This window comes from Empidonax traillii, unplaced genomic scaffold (assembly GCF_003031625.1).
Source record: "Empidonax traillii isolate 1590-97213 ecotype Southwest subspecies unplaced genomic scaffold, ASM303162v1 scaffold240:size1935192, whole genome shotgun sequence".
Lineage (NCBI taxonomy): Eukaryota > Metazoa > Chordata > Aves > Passeriformes > Tyrannidae > Empidonax > Empidonax traillii.
In genome coordinates this window covers 1412829-1428452 of record NW_020955433.1, presented here as the reverse complement: position 1 = coordinate 1428452, position 15624 = coordinate 1412829, and the positions used below count along the sequence as shown (strand labels likewise).

The 15624-nt window shown below is 35.3% G+C and overlaps 1 protein-coding gene across 1 annotated transcript in view; it reads left to right on the top strand.

Annotated features, from left to right (window-relative positions):
- Positions 1-15624, top strand: part of RFC1 (replication factor C subunit 1) — a 33843-nt gene that overhangs the window by 3815 nt on the left and 14404 nt on the right. The window contains exons 2-6 of the mRNA XM_027888560.1: positions 1503-1631; positions 3165-3240; positions 4176-4295; positions 13429-13661; positions 14365-14439. Of these exons, the coding sequence (XP_027744361.1) occupies positions 1503-1631; positions 3165-3240; positions 4176-4295; positions 13429-13661; positions 14365-14439 (633 nt within the window). The remainder of the gene's footprint in view (positions 1-1502; positions 1632-3164; positions 3241-4175; positions 4296-13428; positions 13662-14364; positions 14440-15624) is intronic.

Here is a 15624-nt window from a genome sequence, read left to right as displayed (position 1 = left end):
TGGGGTTTTTTTGGCCTATGTTATTTTAAGCCTAAAAAGAAGTCAGTAATAATGAGTGTAATTGAGTGATCAAGTCCACGAATCTACTTGGAGACTTTTTAAATAGATACTGTCTTCAAACTTGTTAGCTAAAGGTATCAATGGGCAGAATTTCACAGTTTGTATAGTAATGCATTTATATTGTAGGAGTACATGTAAAATTGTAGAGTGTTGAAAATCTGTGCCTCAAGGCATGAATTCCATGGGTGGAAATGTATGAAGTCACACTTTAGGAAGAATGTTTTCCAGTCTACCATTGTCTGCTTGCTGAATCTATGTTATTATATGCAGCTATAACATAAAGAACCTAAATTTTTACAGGAAAAAAACATTTCTGATTCCAGAAAATTGTTTTAAGCTGAGTATACTAAAATCTATACATGTCCCATATTTTGCTTTCAAATTACACATTCCATTGATTTTAAGCCGTAAATCCAAGCTGCCAGAGGTCTGACTGGTGAGAGAAAAGGAGCTTGAATGATCCCTTATTATCAGTCAGACTTGGTGCAGATTTCTTAAGAATGTATTACTTTCCTTGTGGTTACCCGTGAGAGTAACAAATTGCCAGATGAACTCCATGATGGAGAATAGCTCTCAGCTGGGTACAATGTAGTCCTGAGCCACATCCTTTACCTTCTCTGTATTATTTAGGCCACAGGAGGCACTTTATTTCCCTAAAATGGCTGCTAACTCTGGAGGTAGTGATACCAACCAGGTACCTGTTTTCTCAGTTTCATTTTAATAAATGTAAACCACTGTTTTTTTTTTTTTTTTTTACAGAAGTCAGATTCGATTTTGTCTATACAATAGTTCTTTTCTAAAGCTGAAGCTTCAGCTGTTGATTTTACACACTTAGAAAGCTTGTTATGGCTCTATTGTGGTCAGGTACTAAAATAATGTTACAAAATAGACCTTTTGGAACTCTTGGTATTAAATTGTTTCTCTGTTTGATTTTTACCTGGTTTTAGCTGACTAATTTTTTAGTGAAATGCAAGTTACTGTCTTAAATTTATGAGAAGGTGGAGAATGCAGTATGTCCCAGTAGTTCACTGTCCTTTTACATTGGACACTACTTCATAGCTGTGTTGATTGTTTTAACTGTAGAAGTACTTTGGTCTAGGTTTGTGATAACTAATTGGAAAAAAGAAGAATTCTAATTAAGTATCTGTCTTAAGTCACTGTATTTCATTGCTAGTGGAAGTTTGTCTTGCAGTGTTTGTTTGTGAAGATGACTAACTAAAGAAGAAAGAAATTTTTTCATGATTTGAAGATGAGAAAGGTGGTTTGAGTGTCTGAGCAGCTACGTTTAAATAGCTGGGCTTTGTTTTTTGAATCATAAACAGAATTTCAAAATCAATATATATTGTAATGAAGCTGCTGAAAGAGTGATTTCAGTGCATTGCTGTTTTGTAGTGTGAAGAGCTATGTATTTAAAAATTTATAAATGTTTTCCCTTTTGCTAGGATATCCGGAAATTCTTTAATGTTGTACCTCCTGGAAAGCAACAACAGTGTGAGACTGTGACGAAGAGTGCAAAAATTAAAAATGGCGAAGGACCCTCAAATGGGAAGAAAAGGGAAAAGGAGACTAAGGTTAGTTTTGCTTTTCTTATTTATGAAGTGTTTGGTTTCTCTGTGATACAGGATTGATTGTGTATCTAGCATTAGAAGTCATAATGCTTTGTCGTAATTTTAAGTCATTTAAGTCATAATTCTTCTCATATACTAAAATAACAGACTATATGTCAGTTGTTTTTATAGGCAGGGGAGGAAACTACCACTTAATATTAATTTCTAGCAGTAAAACTTTGTAGGGAGTGAAGAAAATTGCTAATTTAAAAAAATTTGATTTGTAGGCCAAAGGCAGGTCGAAGTTGTTGTGATTAGGTGCTAGTGTAGGAACAATCTGATGTATTTGAAATTATTTTAATTATTACCCACAGTTTTCTAGGTAGCTCTGCTTACCTAATTTTTGGTTTAATTAAGTTGAAGCTTATGCACAGTAGATGTTGGCATATCACATAGGTGCCTTGCTTCCAAGTGGAGTAAAAGTCTGTGGTGGAGGTGCTTTCTGACCAGTTTTTTTAACCAGGCGTTCTCACACCTGTGGGGGAAATGTTAATATTGTCTGTCTGCATTGGCATCACTTCTATAAACCCTTTGCAAAGACTACAGTCTTTAAAATAATAGGTTAAAACCAGGTTGGGTTCTGGTGTCAGACCACTTCACGTGTTCATCATCTGAGCTGTATAAAAAAGAAATGAGTGGCTAAAGATAGCTCTAAAATCACTTGAAATGGAATGATGTCTAATAGGACGGAGTGTTTGTTGTGAAGTATAACAGTCTGGAAATAAGATGTTAACTTAAAAATATTCTGACTGTATGTTTTAATTGTTTCAATGTGAAAATAAAGGACCATTAAATGGAGCTAAAGGACATAGCAGTTATCTTCTGTGATCTCTTAATTCTACTGTGCAATTCTCCAATTATATCAAGAATTTAAGATTTCACATTAGGACTTAATGTAGATGACGAGTTACTCTAAAAATACAATTCTAGATAAATAAAAGCGTTTACAGCTATGTGTGATTACAAAACAAACATATACCTGTGCAGCTTGTGATTTTTCTCAATATCTAAACCTTTAGCAATGTTTAAAAAAAAAAATTCCTTGAGACAATTCAGTTCTCTCTGGTGCTGCCTGCCTTGAGCACTGGTGCAATCCCTGGCAGCGGCTGCAGTGCTCAAGGGGTGAGAGGAGAACCTGCAGCAACAAGGGCTCTGAGCAGGAACTCAGTGTAGCTTCAAATGTTGTGCATGCTTTTTTCTTTCTTGCTTTCCATTGGGTATATTGTTCTCTGAGGTGTGTCTAAAGAATATTTATTCTAAACATCCATGGTTTGCTTGGAGCATGTTTAACTTTATTGCTGCAGTTTCTTCCTTATTTCCTCTGCCCTGCACCTTTCCCCCTCCCACCCATGACTTAGCAGAAGACTGTTTGTGAATGTGATATTGGAAAACAAATAATTTGTTAGAATTTGTTTGAAACTCATAAATTTAATTGTGTAGCTGAGTAAAAGCTGGAAGGATCTCTTTACTGATGAACTAATGGACTGTTACTCTTAGGTGAACAATTCACCCAGTGATGATGATTACAAACAAATACGTACGAAAAAGAAGAGGAGAGTGATCTATGATTCAGGTAGTGTTCACAGTTGTTTCTGAATGTTCCTTTGTATCTCTTGCATCAGCATTCAAGGTTGATCAGATAAATGGTGCATCTAAAAGTTTTTGTGGTTTTTTTATTATTATTATTGAATAGATGCAATTAAAAACATTTTTTGCAGTCAATATTGATGGATAAATGTTTGATAAATAGGAGTTTAGTGTGTGTCATGCATGTAATATACAATGCAAAATAACTTTTAACAAAATACCTGTTAAAAAAACCAAAATCCAACCCCCCCCCCAAAACCCCACAAAAAAAGAAATTCAGATAGTAAATTTTATCAAAACTTCATAACTTTTTTACTGTTATGAAATTGTTTGTACATTTTGGAGAGTTTTAGGTTTTCTGTTAGGGTGATCATATTCTATAACTTTACATTTCTGTGCGTTGCATGAATATAATATAGGAGATTGTTTTAAAAGCAAACTTGAGTGTCTTTATTAAAAAAAAAAATCTAGTAAATATAAGTTTCATAGTTACAAATTTACAGTTTCATGGAACACACCAGCATAATATAGTATTTTTTGTGGGTTTGGATTTTTTATTTTGGTTTGGTTTTGTGTTTGTTTGGTTTTTTGTTTTGAAGTAAACTGCTGTGGTACTCTTGACCTTCGCATTCCTTTTCAGAGAGGTTTTTATACAGGCATAGCTGTTCTTGGAATAAATAACAAAATATTTCTTGTTATGTAAACAAAAAACCACTGTCAAGACTGAGTTCTGACCAAATTTTCATTGTCATTTATATGATGGATGAAAAATGAAGCTGTGCTCTGACCTTTGGCAGGAATATGGAATCTTTGTCACTCTGCTGAATGCGTGTGAACACATGTTAATTGTTATGTGATCTATTACTTAAAGCCTCTGTGTGTGTGGAGGAAATCTACATTTATGTTCTGGTCAAAATACAGATTCAGAAGAGGAGGTGCAGTCAGTGAAAAAATCCAAGAAGACACCTGAGAAAAAAGCAGCTACTTCGAAACCTGGTAAAGTTCTGAAGCGAGATCCTGTTGTTTATATTTCAGAGACAGGTAATAGAAGAAATGTATCATTATGTGTTTGCCTGTACTGGGGTGGATTATGTTACAGGTGGGATGGATTGTTTGGCTGTTTGATCATAAAACCTAACCAAAAGCACTTCCAAGGTTTAGCCTCAAGTACTGTAAAGTCAGGCACAGGGTAAAACTGAGGTGATGTTGGATAGTGGCTTAAATTGATTTAAATAGGCATATAATTTAATGAGATAGTGCTTCTTTGCTTAAGACAATTCCACAGATTTAGGGAAAGAAGGAAGAATTTTAATACAGTGAAACTCACTAGCACACCATAAATAAGTTTGAAAACATGGGTTTTTATTTTACTTGGTATATGACTTTCCATGTCTTTAATCTCTGCCTGCTGTGTTGGTGACTGCAACAGTTGTTGGGTTTTGCATTTTACTTTTAAACTTATGTAAGGTTTTGTATTTACTTATCATTTTGTTGTTTGCTGCAGTGGTTGGATGTGCATCCTGCATCTAGTCAGAATTCAGCTGAAGCTATAACTGTCAGGTTTCTTTATTTGTCTCCTGGATTAGAGTTTTTCACTAGCCACAATATGGCCTGAAGAAACTGTGATAAAGTTAACAGACTTGTATCCAAATCTGTTTTGTTGAAATGTGTTTTTTGAGTGATAGAATTCCAGTAGTCCTTCTGTGATACCCCTCTTTGAGTTTTATTTTACTTTATTTGGAAGAGTAGGCCCTATACCTGGATGTACGATATACCTGGCCCTATACCTTCTTTTTGTAAGCGTGTTGCTGAACATCAACACGGCCTCCCTATAATCATACTGTGTATTTTTAAAATGAAAAGGGATTGTTTGTTGCAGTATTACATTAGAAGTGTGGCTCTGCTGGGCTTTTTTTACACATTTTTCCTCCTTGGGCTCTCTTCAGAATCACTGTCTCTAATACATATTGTCTTTATTTTACTTGTTCTAGATATTTGACCTGGCATTTAGCTGTACTGTGTCATGTATTCAGATGAACTCAGTTTTCCAAAGTAACCTGAACATGTTTTTTAGCTTATTTATCCTTTTACACAAAGTTTTGTTTCCTTTGAGAGTTTGGCCAACAATTCTTTCCTAATTGAAAGAATTTTTAAAGCATTGATCCCAGAGGTAAATGATCAGATTCCTCGGGAATAAAGAGTACATATTTAGGTTCATTATGCAATTCAGAGTTGTGTAATCAAGTTTTTCTGCATAGGGATACCATGGGAACACTAGTCAAGGTTATTAGTGAAATCCCTGAAAACCAGGGGCTCAAGGTTACTCTTTTGATAAGAGTGTTAAGTACACACAGGGTTGACTTAATAGTGTATTTTAAAACAATGCCTTTATGACCTTGAGACTAATGTTTGAATTTTGTTTATACTTCATCTATATTGTTTTTTCAGCAGAACTGTCAAGCTGAGTGTGTTTAAGTGGTATTGATACAGCTATTGTTTGAGATAAATATGCTATAGAAGAAGAGAAATATAGAAATATAGACAGAAAAGATCCTAAGGAATTTTGTAGGGATTTGTTCTTATTTTTACTGTTATGCAGCTGAAAACTTATATCAAGAACGTGCTGCTTGGACTTGGATCAGAAGTTAGAATCTCATTCTCAGGGGGCTCTGTCCATGGCAATGTGTTTGAAAGAACCTTTTGGCATCAAGTAGACAGTAGAAGTTTGGTAGCTAATTGCTTCAACCTACTTTTCAGTTTAATTTCAAACTTTCTTCCTGTTCGTGCTTGAATTACTTTCAGGTCTTCTGTATAACTGTGTGGGATACAACTTTCTTGAAAAGTGTTGGCAAAGTAACTGGTTTTTATAAGAATGGACTGATTTGGATTCTTGCATTGTTTTGTTTCTTAATAGCTTGTGAACAAGCTGATTTTTTTTTCAAGGCAAAAGAACAAAGCAAGAATTGTTGCTCTTTGTAATTCTAGAATAACTACTTTTGTTTTTATTAGAACAAATTTAATCTAAATAAGTATTTAGTTTTATGGTGGCCAAAGATAAAAGGAAGTTATCCTGTCAGGTAAGAAGGGAAAAAAAAGAGCCTTCTTTTGCTGATAGTAGAGTCTTAGGGGATTGGGAAAAATCCAGGTGTTCGTTGTACTTGTCAAAGTAACACTCTGACTGTTTAAAGAAGTATGGAACCTTGAGCTTTGTTTGTAGAAGATGACCTGCTATTGTGATTTGTTGAACCTCACCTGGTTTCATCACAGGTGGTTATTTGGCAGGAATTGTGACCTCTCTTGTAGTGAACACGTAATCTTTCATATACATCATGTAATTATGTATACATAGCAATGGCCTTGATTGCTTGAATATTGGAAAATAAACTTTTTTAAAGCAAGAAAAGCCTTGTTCTAGTGGTAGGCTGAGTTATTTATAAAGGTAGAAAAACTGAAGTCGTAGGAATTGAGGAGGTCTGTAGGTTACTGGAAAACTTTTGCTGAATATTTACTCTTTAATGTAGAGAATATTGGGATGGGGAAACAAACAAACAAACCAAGCCCAAAAAACTCAGAAAAAAATATTAGTGAAGTGCTAGTACTGCTGGGCAAAATAAAAAATAGTCCCCACATCCAAATGCTGGTTCAAATGAGCTCCAGGTTGTCAGTGAATAAGCGTGTCTTAACTGAAAGGTTTCGTGGGGGAATAAAATATCACTGGTACTCCCTGGGCAATACTTGCATTGTACATACTTATGGAAAATGCATGAAGAGAATAAATAGTACTCTACATACTAGCTTTTATCAAAAGTGTTTAATGACGGGTAATTGAGAATACGTAGTTAAATCTTAAGGAAGTTTGACTTGAAATGTGCTTTAGGAATGAGTAGGTTCTGACAGTAATCCTTGGAAGAAGGAGGGAGTAGTGTTGCAGAGGACACTGTAAAAGGTTTTTAGGAGTGAGTCCTATTAAAATTAATTTGGTTAAGTTTGGGAATACCAACAGTTCAACATAAGGGTCATATAATGGTAAATGTGCTGTTGTCTGAAGTGATGAGAGGAGTGTTGTATAAGTATAATAAATATATGATATTCACCTGAATAGTTGAGTAAATATAAACCAGAGGTGTGGTTGAAGTAAAATATAATCTTATTCTTTAAGAAGTGGTCTTTTTTTTTTCCCTCTCTGCGCAAACTAGGACCACCCATGTTGAGAAATAAATGTGGTAATTTTGACTAAAAAAAGTTATCAGAAGATAGAGTGATTACTTTAGAATGACTTGTCAGCCTGTATCTCAAACATGGCAGAACATGAAGTAAATTCATTTCGGTTTAGTCTCTGTAGCAGCTCTGCAAGCTATAGCTCGAGATGTTGCTGCTTTCCTCTGCCTGTTCCTATTCTCCTTGCTGGAAATATTTTTTCTCCCTTTCAGATATTCTTATTGAGCTGCTAGAGCAACTAGTCTTGACACAGTTATTCTGCTGGATTAGTTTAAAATGTAAAAGAGGATTTGTGTGTTTAGATTTTTTTTTTCTGCGCTAGTTGATTTTGTTTGAAATGCAGCATTGTGTCCTGAGTGGCTCAGTAAGTTGAGCTGCCTGAGCTGGAGCTGGAAAAAAAGGAGCACATTTATACTTGCCTGGGTTGCTTTAAGTTAATTTTTTTCCTGTTTTGTAATTTTTCATTGGGCATTACTGAATGGTCCTGTCATGCAGGTAACTTCAGGCAACTAAACCAGAACATGAAATTTCATTGCATGGTGGGGATTCAGATCTGCTTCTGCGAGTTGATAAAGCTGCTATTATAGAAAAGTGACCAGCTCAAGTGAATGGAACTCTCAGTTATAAAGTGGAACAAGTTAATGGACTGATAATTTCTAGTTGCTCGCTGAGGTAACACACACAGCCGTTTCTATGGCAAGTACAAGTATTTCATTTGGAAGGAGTTGCTATAATTGCTTTTCAGATTAACATTACTTACTGCAGTTTAAATATATTCAGCCTTCTCATTTTAGTGCTCTCAAAACTAAGTATACAGACTTTACTAAGAATTTAATTTGGTGTAAACTGAACAAAGGGTATCAAAGTCCATGCAGTTTGGCATTCAAGTGTATAATTACAGTTAGACGTGGCAGTTACTTCATTTCAGTCTTGTATCCCTAAATCTTCTCCCCTCAAAGTGAAAAATGTGGCAGAGGCAAGGTTTTGAAGTTACCTTTGATAATTGAAAAATCCAAATGTAAATTCATTTCAGGGGAGTAAAGCTGAAATGATTCAGGTAAGTTTTATATTTTTATAACAGCACAGAACCTTGACTTGTCACTATAGGCCAAGTGCTAACAGGTGTGGTTTAAAGTGCATGTTTGTAGTACATCTAGAATCAATTAGCTTTTTGAGAAATAGCATGAAAAATCTAAAATGAAATAATGACACAATCTAAATTTTTAAATGTAGGTTGCAACTACTTTTTTTTTTTTTTTTTTAAAGGAGGAGGAAGAGAGGAAAAAATGCTCTTCACTAGTCACAAATAGCATCTGCTTTTTGGAAAGAGTTATAGGGGTTGAGTTTGAATAGACTTACTGGCTTTTTAAAAAAGTGATGGTTATCTTAAGGATAATCTTAAAGACTTTAAGCAAAAGATAAGTACAAAACTCGGTCCTTCCCAGTACTAGGACTCTTGAGTACTGTCCACTGCATATTTAAAGTAGTTTAAACCCAAGTCCACAACTACAGACAAACACTATTTCCCTTGGACAGCAATACCTATTGCTGTAGGTTGCAAGTTCTTTAGGACAGAAACTGTGTAAATACTTGTGCAGATGTGGTGCCATTGAAACTGAAGAATGCCCAGAATATTGCCATTTTATTCAAGTAATGTAGATTTAATGACTTTTGGATAGGATGTCGTCCTTTACCTCCACATAGAAATCCTTATGTACTGATCTACAAATGCTGATTCAACATCCGTTTATCATAATAAATATTTGTTACCTGTTGATGCCCTGCCTAAATTTGGAGATGGTTTTGCGACATCGTAGTAAGAGGCTGTTTCTGCCTTAAAAATTTTGTGTCCTAAACAGAATAGGAACCAGGGAATTATATTCTCTAGTGATGAGGAACTCAACAGTACAGAAATAATAAGTGAAGATTAATAAAAGACATTTTTCTGAAGGCCCTCTGAGGATCTGTCCTGTGCTGCTTACTGTCATTGTCCCTGCCTGCAAGAGATTGCTCCCTTTTTAGATTGGTTGAGGTCATTCCTGAAACCAAGCCTTTTAAAAGGATTTAAACAAACTTTAAAAAAGCCTACGTAATTTTGATTGAGATCAGTTAGGGTGCAACCACTGGTGTTGCTCTGGAATCAGCAGATGAACCTCTTTTGAGAAAGGGTGAGGATAGGAAAGAGGAATAACAAACAGTTACAGGTGAGCTGCTGCATTGGCTTATTAACCTAATTGTGCTACTGCTGGAACAGTATGTTAAATGAAAACCAGATGTGCTTTAACGTCATGGAATAGCTCTTAAAAACCCCAGGCTTTAACAGTTGTTGTTTGTTGCTAGGGAAGCTTGTCCTTGTACATTGTGTGGCGTAATTGGTCCATGCTTTGTGTGTAGTGTTTGCATCCAGAGTAATTTAAAGCAATCTCCTGGTTGTCACTGCCTGTGTGTTCCATTAATCACATGATTAGCTTTCTCCATTACATATGCTTAATTTCCAGAAACTTCAACTAGAATATATTGCTTTGACTTGTGTTTGTAGTTCAGAGCTAATCCTGAAAAAAACCAAATGTATGTTCAGGATACTTTTTCATTGTATAGCACACAAAAAAATGCATTGACGCAAACAGGAAATACTGTTCTCTGAATATCTTGTTCTGCTATACAAAGATTTTACAACTGAGAAGTCATCTAATTGATGATGAAATCGATTCCTGTTTCTTGCTTTGTGAAGTCCATTCTCCTCTGTAAGAATGTCTCAGCTGTTCACCTAGCAGTTGGTATAAGCATGCAATTAATGTACTGTTTTTATAAGCTAAAATCTGAACTGTCACTTTTATTTTTCCACAAATTATTGGCTTGCTTGTGTGAATGAGAATGCCTCCTTTTCGTTTTATAGGTCATGTGTTGAGAAACACTGACCTGAACATCTCAGCAGCAATACCAGGACTCTCTTGGTACTTTCAAAGTTGTAAATGAAGTTGCCTTCACACTTTCAAGTGTGCAACTTTGCTGTCCACTCCTGTGGCAGTAGGTACGTGTGAGCAGTTTGTTTCAAGGAAAAAGTGTTAAGGTTTGACTGAAAAAGTTGGTGTCCTTCAATACTTGAAATAAGAGGAGTGGGGGAGTGCCTGGAGATCGGGTGAATTTGCGATGTACTTACGAATTTCGTGAACCTGGGATGAAACTGTAGCCTGAGAATCTGTCCCCTAAAGCATCCTTTGAAACCCACTTAGTAGAATCAGGGCAGTTTTGTTTCCTAATAACCACTTCTATGTTCTCATTCTCCCTTTTCCTTACTTACATTTATAGTTGACAGTTCATGAGTGCCGTGAGTCTCTTGTCCTTATTCAGCCACTGCTTCCAGTCAGTGAATGAACCTAATCCTGCCATTTCTAGGAAAGACATAATTAAAGCAAAGCTCTAATTATTGATAATATGTATACTGGCTTCATAAATTGCTCGAGTCCATATAGTTTTTTGTTTAAAGTCTAATTGTATTTACTCTGCTTCTTTGTACTTGAGAGAAAGCAATATCCTGTTGGGCTTTGTTGTTGTTTAAATGGTTACAAGTGAATAATGAAAAAAAAGCATACAGGTCTTCTGATAACAGTAATGATGAGGAAAGACTCTCTTCTAGCATAGAGCAGTCTTTTGCTTATGAAAATCTGAGAGCAGGGGGGCAGAATAGGATTTATGTTGTCTTTTCAAGACAAATAAATGTAATTACATCTACATTAACTGTTGATTTCTAGTAACAAGTACATTTTACTACTACAAATGTGTTTTTCTGCTAAACTGAAAAATTTGAAAGAAGCATAAATATTTCTGAAATTAAGTTTGAGATAAACAGTCTCTTGTGCAGACTTCAGACTATTATAAATGAGGAACCTAAAGCATTTAGTGTCCAAATCTTCTGGATATGTCATAATTTTGTTAAGTTGAGCTAAATGACAGTAAGAGATTTACTGCTGCATAGGGAAAACAAATTTTCTGGAGAACAGTGAAGCTTTTAGCTTTGTGGTAAAACTCGCTGCTGTCAGCCGAGAGCCTGGGTTTGAATTTTCTCTTCCAAATACTGCTTTGTGAATTGAATTGGCCAAGATGCCACTTTCTCATAGATAAATTTTTATCTGTAGGCATTCTTGATTTAACTGCTGAATCATTTTCCTGCCTGAAAGATGCATCTTTGTTTAATTTTTCTTTCTGAATTTCCTCTCCCAGAAATAGTCAGGATCCTTCTTTGTACTTATTATTTTCTGCCTAGTCAGTGTTCAGTAGCAGGAAGTTCCAGCTGATGCCTAAAACTCTCTTGTTGCTACCATCTGTTGATAACAGATGAAACAAAAAATAATTGTTTCCCTCCATCTCAGACTAGTATACAACAAAAATAGTAGATGGCAGACATACGACATCAGCTAAACTTAGGGAAGTGATAAGAAAACAAATTTTTGTATAAAAAGAGATATGGGGATTTAAATTAGGGATGGCTGGAAAACGAACATGTTTTTGTGATAATGCTGTCAATTGAAGGTCAGTTATAAAACAGGTGTTTAGAACAATCTGTGTTTATGATATGCTGAGGGGACTGTCTAAAACATCTCTATTTTGAGAAAAGCAAAACTAAACTTCAGTTAGGGGCATGCAAATGAGACTGCCTCTGTTTCTGTTCCTCTCAGGTCTTTGCTCTGCTGCATTGCTGTCTAATGTTCATTTTGGGGGTTTTCTCACCGTTTACTTGCACACTTTGAGTTGGTAGAAGAATTCACAGACAGTGCTTTTATCACTAATCAAGAAGTTTGACCAGTGATGTTTCTCTTTTGTGCTGTAGGATTAGTCTGGTCATGTGGCAGTGATATCTGTAGGGTTTTGTATGCTTCAGTGACAGGGTTTCATTTGTCTAACTGTCAGTAAGACTTTGTGACACCAAACTCTCTGAAGTCCTTGGTAATCTTTTTTGCTTGATTGATTGTCTGGGTGAAGAGTTTGGGTGCAGAATGAATATATGGCCATCAAACCTTCTTTCTCTTTTTTATTGCTGGGAAAACCGTGTCGTGGTTATTATAGAAAAGTCCTAAAAGGAAAGATTGAGGTTTTTGTTTAGTACTCTGTGGGCTAATTCTTAATGAGACTGCGTGCGCCACTTTTGCTCCTGTTTTCTAATTGAAAAATGTATTTTGTCTCTCTGACCTCTTGTCTGATTTCTGTGTTCTGTGAAATGGCTGCATTTCTTTGGGATGGCTTTGACTGTACTGGAAAGAGAGGGTGTTTAAGTGCAGATGTAAAGACTATAGAACAGCTCTTAAAATTTCTAACTAAAAGGGAAAAAATAAAAAATGGTGAATTGTTTCTGCTAAAACATTCATAGACTATGAGCAGTACTTTAAAAATGACTAGTAAGCTTATCCAAGAAACTTTTTTTTGGTAAATAAAACCTTCTGATATTTCCCTCTTGTTTATAATGTAAGATTGAAAGATTCTTAAGAATATACACGTCTACAAAGCCTATGTTAGCTGCTTTGTTGATGAATACTATAAAGTAATAAAATAAATGTATCTTTGTACTTCACATAAAATGTGAAGGAAGAGTTGTGCTGTTCAGTTTGACATTGCATTAATTAAGGAGAGAGTTCAAACTTCAGTGACCCAGATCTTCTGTTAATTGTTTTCCCCATTTAAGAAGGGAAGGTATTCTTTGTGAACCTCTCTAAATGAGAGGTAATGCCATGTTTCTTTATTTCAGTACTGAATCTATTCAGACTTGAGTCAGCTATTAAAGATCATAACTACTATGTGTTATGCAATGCAGCCTTTTCTTTCAAAATAACTTCTAAACACCTGTTGCATTTTCTTTTAGCATGTGAGTTGTGGTAATCTGCCAAAATAGTTCTCTTGGCAGTTCCATTATTAGAATTTAAGTACCTTGTATCAGAAGTAATAGAATACTCTTCATATTTAGATGAAGAAGATGACTTTGTCAATAAAAGAATTTCCCTGAAACCGAAGGAGAATGGGACATCAGCGATCGGTTGTCCAGGAACAAATTCTGTGAAAAAGGAAGATGTAAAACCACAAGCTAAAAGCAAACCACTCCCTCCAGTGAAACAGACTCCCACCTCTGCACTTGATTACTTTGGGATAAGTAGTGTCCAACGGTCAGAAAAGAAATTGGTATCCAGTAAAAGGAAAGAAGTGAGTACCGATGATGTTCCTTTAGGCTGCTTACGTGTCTGAGGGCAGATCAAAGTGGCTTATTTAACGCCTGCAAGGAAGTACTTAACTGCCTGTCCTACTTAATTTTACTTTTTAGTGTTCACTGGAGTGGAAGTTCAGTTCTGATTATATATGTGTGCATATCAAGGCCTCAAATACAGGCTTAGAGTAGCATTTTCATGTTTCACAGGATAGCGTAAAGTCAAAAGTAGTATTTTCTCTGCTGCTTCTTCTCAAGTGACTTTCCTTGAAATTAAGTACTTTTCTGAGATTAGCTTATATTTGAGAGTGGAGAGGAAGGTGAGAGAGGAAGGAGGTTATTTTCCCAAGCTTTATGGCACATACACTCATGGAATAACAAAGCACCAAGTAAACTATGGAGGAAATTAAAAATTCACTGATATCTTTCAAGTGGGCCAACTGTGATAGCTTCAGAGACATTCGGTGTTGTTTGAAGAAGGAAGATATTTATATTACAGCATGGTTTTTTCTTTGAATAATAAAATCTTGAAAATAGCCTTATTAAATAGAGTTTAGGTTAGAGAGCCAGAAATGAAATGTTGCGTGTTGCATTCTTAGTCCTTTTCTAGAAGTATACAGAATAAATCAGTACACATTGAATTATTATAATTGACACAGTAATGGGGGAACTGAACAGTTGGTCTTTTTTTCTTAAATGTAGCCTTCACAAAGCAGAGACAGCACACTAGATGATGAGGCCATTGCTAGGCAACTGCAGCTTGAAGAGGATTCAGAGGTAAAAGCTCTATAAATTTACTTCTCTATGTTAAATTTACTGCTCTATGTCAAGAACACTTTAACTTTAAAATTGTTTTTCCATAAGAAAATAATGATGGACTTTCAAGATAGCTGTAAATAAGTGTAATAAAATTCATCTGTGTACTTAACTTTTGCGCATATGTGCAAACATAGTCACACGGTTATTTTTATGGGCACTATTTCAGTTATATAAATAGAACATATCACCTAATCTATTTTTTTCTCTGTCCAGACTTTCTCTACCTGTGCAGTTGATGTGCCTATAATAATCTTGCTTTTCACACGGAATTCACTTTTTTTCTCCCTCAGTGGTAGTGTTTTGATGGTGTTTTGGTTTCTTCATTCCTTGGAGTAAAAAATTAAAAACCATTGCCATCCATAATTTGTTTCACTTGTCTTCAAAATTTTCTTATAGATGAGAAAAGTGTGAATGGCCCAGGAAAAACAAGATGTAGTCTTTCATTTGAATGCATTTTATCTGTAACACTCACCCTGTCTGTATGTGTCATTTTTGTATCAGATTTATCTCTGCCTTAACCTGGTTTGGGTTCAGTAGTCTCTGCACTTTCCCTTTCTCTTCGAGCACAGGGAAGGTAGATGCATTTCAATGCTATGGGCACATAAAAATGATGCCTGTGGCATTGTTTTTATAAAACCATCTAATGGAATCTTAGGGCGTGTCATTTGGAATTCAGGATAATTCTGAAGATATTTTTGGTTTTGTTTTTTTTGGGATTTTTTTTTGGTTTTATTGTTAAAGCAATGGTCAATATTTATTGACAATAATATACACTACTCAAGAATAGAAAAGGTTTTCTTACCCAAGGCACCATACTGGGTAGGAAAGGTAACTGTATGATCAGTTATCACTGTAGATGTCATTTTTATTTTGTTAGGTAAAATAAAAACGGAAACCAAACTGGCTTTGTTTTTTTACAGTTATAAATAACTTCCACAGATTCCATGTGCACTAGTTGTTCCTACTGTTTTTTCTGTCAAAGAAAATCAGTGTGAATAGAAATAAAAAGAAGTTAAAGTATATTTGCTTCCCTGCAGTAAATAGAACTGACAACAAGAGCAGGGGTAAGGGTAAAATTCTCCAGAACTGCTGGAATTATTTTTATATATATTTCAGTAAACAAGAATAAAATATTTGTTCTGA